Below are 6,000 nucleotides of genomic sequence, written 5' to 3' on the forward strand. Positions count from 1 at the left end.
GCCACAAGAGAGGCATTAGCAAGATTGAAAGTTTTTGCATTATTCATCAAGTCAGCCACAACTTTAGCATCCAAATCTATTTCTAAGGTAGTGATTTGCAGGTCTAGGCACATAATGAGACCATCTCCAAGAGCCCAAAACTCAGCTAAGAAGCTTGTAGTTCTTCTGATATTTCTGGCGAATCCTTTCACCCAAATACCCGAGTCATCCCTTAAAATGCCTCCTCCACCTGCTGTGCCAGGATTTCCTATAGCAGATCCATCAGTGTTAAGCTTGAACCAAATCTTATAAGGTTTCTCCCATCTAACCAGCCTTTCTAAGTGAGGGATTTTAAGGGGAGCATTTTGAGCACAAAAGAAATACTCTACTGCTCTGAGTAATTTCAGAATGGATAGGAGTAGCAGGGGCATAGTTTTGAAAGACCACTTTGTTTCTGTAAAGCCAAATAGTCCAAATACCAAATGCAAAGATCGTATTCCACGGCACAGATAAAACACTCGAGAAAGACCTTTTTCTACAGTTATCTTCTAACCAAGATTGAAGGTCTTGAGTGAAGAATTGAGACCCAAGAAATTGTGATCCAAGATTCTGCCAGCAAGTAGTAGAGAAAGGGCAGTCTCGCAACAAATGTATGACAGATTCATCAGCTTGGAAACAGTGTGGGCAAGTCGGATTAACCTGAATTCCTCTCTTAGCAAGGCAGTCACGTGTTGCTATGCTATTATGATAGCACATCCATACAAAGGATTGGATTTTAGGTAACACCTTCATCTTCCAAATCCACTTCCCATTGAAAGTGTTGGAGGGGTCAAGAAGTTTGTTGGCAAGGTTGTAAGCACTAGAAAGATTGAATTCACTATTTGAAGAAGCGGCCCAAATTAACCTGTCCTTCTCGTTGGAGATACAGGAGCATGGCATAGCTTTAATCTCCATTAAAACCTCAGCAAGAAGCTCCATGGAAAGTTTGCTCCAATTCCAGCTTCTATCCGTCACAACTTCACCAATTTTGAGGTCTTCCTCACCTCTCTGTAAAGGATCATAAATCAGGCTTCTTAAGGGACCCTTGGAGATCCAGTTGTCACACCAAAAAAGAATAAACAATCTCGGCCAAGACTCCAACGTGTACCTTCCTTAAAAATATTAAGCCATTTATTCATGGCTTTCCAAGTGCGAGTGCTGGGGAGAGTTTTGGCTTTGTTGGAACCTAATCTTCTTTGGGAGAGGTATTTTTTCCTCAAAACTTGAGCCCAATGGGACTCCTTCTCCTCATGGAACCTCCAATTGAGCTTGGCAACATACGTCATATTTCTCCCTTTTGTCGATTAAATCCCAAGTCCGCCTTCTGTTTTTGGTCTTGTGACCTTTTCCCAACCAACCCAATGCATTTTCCTTTTAGTATCATTGGAGCCCCAGAGAAAGTTCCTACTGGTCCTGTCCAACTTATCTAGAATTTTTGTCGGCAGGAGAGTAGATTGCATGACATAAGAAGGGATAGAACTGAGCAAGGCTTGGATTAGAACATTCTGACCAACAAAGGACAGTAAGTTGGCTTTCCAACCAGCCAGTTTTTGCTCAACCCAGCTCACAACAAAAAATTCAGGTCTTGATTAGAAGACCCGACATGACGGAGGGGAAAGCCCAAATAAATGCCTAGGTTGGAAGTTGAGTGAAAACCAAGAATGTCACAAAGCTCCTCTCTTTCGTCACTAGCTATATTCGGAGAAAAGAAAACTTTGGATTTGGTGAAGTTAATTTTCTGCCCAGACTGAGAACAAAATTCCTCAATAGCCTCTCGAACGCTATTGCAGTTCATAGTGTTGGCTTTGGCAAAAAGAAGGAGGTCGCCGGCAAAGAATAAATGGGAGAAGGCGGGTCACTATTTGAAGCTTTTACAGGATTCCAAACTTTTCTAGCACATTTCTTTTCAACTATCCTGCCTAACACTTTCATACAGAGTACAAATAAATAGGGTGAGAGGGAGTAACCCTATCAAATGCCTCTAGAAAGAAAGAAAGGATCAAGTGCTCCGCCATTAAACAAAATTGAAGCTGATGCCGACAAAACACAGTTCATAATGAGCTGAATCATGTCTAGAGGAAAGTTTGCCAAGTATAGGACTTCCCTAATGAAAGACTGCTCAAGTCTATTATAGGCCTTTTCTAGATCGATTTTTATAACCATATAACCTGCATTCCCCCTCTTCCTGCTGATTGAGTGGATAATTTCCTAAGCAATAATGATATTGTCCAAGCCTTTCCTACCTGGATATATATGAGTATGTGGGCCTTGAGTTGATGAACAAGTTAGAGGAAGAGATCGAAGCGGATTTGTGTTGGGGTTGGAGAGGTTTGAAGGAGAAGAGATGGTTTTGGAGAGGACTTTGTCTTGGGATTAATGAGTCAATTTTGGGAGTACTGGGGGGTAACGGAGAGCTAGGTTGGGGAATAATAATGAGTCAATTTTAAAATATTATAGACTTTTTCTAGCTAGCTAGTACATATTTTATAGACTTTTTCTAGCTAGCTAATACTGCCTCTTTTTCTAGCTAGCTAGTACATATTTTATAGACTTTTTCTAGCTAGCTAATACTGCCTTTTAAAATTGACTCATTATTATTCCCCAACTCCCTAGCTCTCCGTTACCCCCCAGTACTCTCAAAATTGACTCATTAATCCCAAGACAAAGTCCTCTCCAAAACCATCTCTTCTCCTTCAAACCTCTCCAACGCCAACACAAATCCACTTCGATCTCTTCCTCTAACTTGTTCATCAAACTCAAGGCCCACATACTCATATATATCTAGCTAGCTACTACTCCGAGTTTTCTTTAAGTACCGTTTTGCTTATAATTCACATTTCTCTTCTTGACATATATATTCACAAGGCATATCATATGGGAAACTACGTTTCTTGTGCTCTACCCAGCGCAGGAGGCAAGCAATCTAGAGCCACAAAAGTGATCTTCCCAAGCGGCCAAATTCAAGAATTCCATGCACCCATTAAAGCAGCTGAACTCATGCTTGAAACACCAAACTTCTTCGTTGTAAACTCAATGTCTCTCCAAATTGGACGAAGGTTTTCTGCACTCAACGCCGACGAAGACCTAGAGATGGCCAACGTTTATGTCATGTTCCCCATGAAGAGACTCAACTCTATTGTTACAGCAGCTGACATGGGTGCCTTGTTCCTCACCGCCAATTCTGCAGCCAAGCGTGGTTCTGGCGAAGCCAACATAAACACATTTCCGGAGCCTAGAGATGTTCCCCAGTTGGTGGAGGGAAATACAGCCGATGATTGGCAGGAAAATGAGACAGCGGTGGCGGTGCCAAAGTTGAATTTGGATGATATTGAGGAATTTTCGTCGCCGGAGTTTATGCATAGATTGTCTATGTGCAGGTCAAGGAAACCATTGTTAGAGACCATAGCAGAAGAGCCAGTTATTTGTTCACGTTAAACTAGGGTGTGTTTTTTTTTTTTTTCCATAGTTGGGTCAAATAGTATATAGTTAGTATTACGTACCCTTCTTTGAAGGTAAGTTTTTTAATACATTTTAAGTGGAGATTCAAATCCTAAAGGGTTTTTGTTTGAAACACTAGATGTCATTATTGGTTTTATGCAAGGAAGTTAGGAAGGTTAAAGAAAAGTGAGTAAAATTCTTTGGACATGTATATGGATAGTTGGAATAAATATTTTGATGGTTAGGTCATGTTTTAAGTCAAGTCACATGTGAACAAAATATCAATTAAAGGAGAAAATTTTATGTATGATTGAGATTATTCTATGTTTGGTATTTCAGATATATAGTAGGGAAATTTTAGTTGTTTTAATTATATATGATATGAATTAGTAAAATACGGTACGAGTTTAATACGACAAGTATACGGACGGGTATAGTTTGGCATCCTTCAAAAAAGTAAATTTTAAAAATTCGGCATAAAAATACGGAAACGTAGAAGAAAAGGTACATGTATGTTACGGGTATATTTGGTTTTTTTTTTTTTTAAATCATAACAAAAAAACGTAAACATTTACCATATATTTTTTTAGATAAATACAATCATCTTTGTATCATAACCTTTTAACTCCTGCCAAGTGTGACTCTAGTTTTGTCATATTTGGTAGTTTCCTTTTTTCTTTTTTCTCAAATTTGATAGTTCTATCGTTACATTAGGCAATACCAACATCACATCTAACCATACTTTTATCACATTCGGCGGTTCACTTTTCTTTTTTCTCACATTTGATCCATCTTCACATTGGAAAGTAACAACATCACATATAATGAACTTTTGTCACATATGGTGGTTCCATTTTTTATTTTTTTCTTACATTTGATAGTTCCATCGTCATATTAGGCAGTGCCAACATCACATCTGACTATACTTTTGTCATATTCGGTAGTTCCCTTTTTTTTCTCACATTTGTCAGTTCCATCGTCGTATTAAGCAATACCAACATCACATATGACAATACTTTTATCACATAGGTCAAAAAAGGCACAAACTCTAGTATCACTTAAACGGTTACAATATCTATGTACCAATTCTCATATACTTATGCATCAATTCCCATCCATTTTCTTTGTTAGTTCTTATCTTCTTTGTACTCTTTGATTGTCTTCTTTCACTTCCCTTCTCCTATACTAATTTTCTTTCTAAGTTTTAGGAATATAATATAAATATTCTTCTATGGAATAATGATTCTCTAACACAACTTATTTTACATCTTTCATACACATTTACTTTCTATGTTTTAAATGTGACTATCATCTTTTCACATTTCATAATGGTGAATATTATGTATACAGGTGTGTGAAAAATGAGCTTAGCTTCTTCTATATACTTTAAAGGGTTATGTTTGATAATAGGGTAAATTACAACAATCTACCCTGAGATTTGAGGTAATACCCAAAGGTTTAAAAAAAATGACCAATTTTGTCCTTAAACACTAACACCGTTTGTGCACCGTGTATTAAACTGTTTTATTTCATTTTTTAAAATACCCTTTTTTTCTATCTCTCTTCCTTCACACCAGAAAAATATCTCTCTCTCCCTCAAGCTTAAGATCAAAGCTATAAGGTTTTAGACTCAGCAAGGACTACAAACTCCACAACCACGGTTTTAGTACTGATTTACCTACAAAACCCACGCCATATATCGCCATTGAAAGCTGGGTGGCTGGGTGGGTCACGATCTAGGACGATGGTGGACGACTGTTGCTTGATCATGATAAATGGTGGGCGGCAGTTGCAAGGTCACAATCAGGTGGAACTTGCCGTCGTGGGTATTATTATTATTATTTTAATTTGATTTGGTTTTGTTTGGGCTTGAGGTGTGAATCATGTGATGTTGGATGTTTGGAACTATTTGGGTTTGAGGAGGATGAGTGGGTAGTGATAGGTGGTGCTGTTGTAGATGGTAGTTGTTGGATCACTCAATGTTCGCCGTTGTGGGTCTGGGTTTTGTTTTGAAATTTTTTTGATTTGGGTCTTTTTGAGGTGTGATGTTGGGTGGTTGATTGGTTGAGTTGATATATGTTTGATTGTGTTGTGTGATGTTGGATCTTATTGGGTTGATCTTGGTTTAATCATTTGATGTAGTGAAATATTTGTTTTTGAATGTTTTGTAAATTTTTTTCCCAAATGAGACTGTGTATGGTTTTGGAAAATTAATACGTTGGTTTAGTAAGATTCTTTTTGAATGGTTCTTAACTACATCTACATGGTCATGTATGTCCTCTGGATATACTGGTTTGAGCTTGAGAGTGAGTGAGAGAAAGGGTTTATGTTATGGGCAAAGAATAGAGTGCAAGAAATAGATAATATAAATGAAATAATTTTTTTTAGAGGCTAAACAAACGGACGTTAGTGTTTAAGGACCAAATTGGTCATTTTTTAAAACCTTTGAATTCGCTTGGTATTACTACAAAATTTTTTTTTTTTTTTTTTTTGAGAGACTAAATAAACGAACATTAGTGTTTAAGGACCAAATTGGTCATTTTT

General features: G+C 37.6%; 1 protein-coding gene across 1 annotated transcript; it reads left to right on the plus strand.

The window, feature by feature from the left end:
- The first annotated feature begins 2,892 nt into the window (after positions 1-2,892).
- LOC142610478 (uncharacterized) lies at positions 2,893-3,453 on the plus strand. The gene has a single exon (XM_075782290.1). The coding sequence runs from the start codon at positions 2,893-2,895 to the stop codon at positions 3,451-3,453; it is 561 nt and encodes a 186-aa protein (XP_075638405.1).
- Positions 3,454-6,000: the final 2,547 nt, after the last annotated feature.

The sequence above is a fragment of the Castanea sativa genome, chromosome 9 (genome assembly GCF_040712315.1).
Source record: "Castanea sativa cultivar Marrone di Chiusa Pesio chromosome 9, ASM4071231v1".
In the NCBI taxonomy this organism is placed as follows: Eukaryota; Viridiplantae; Streptophyta; class Magnoliopsida; order Fagales; family Fagaceae; genus Castanea; species Castanea sativa.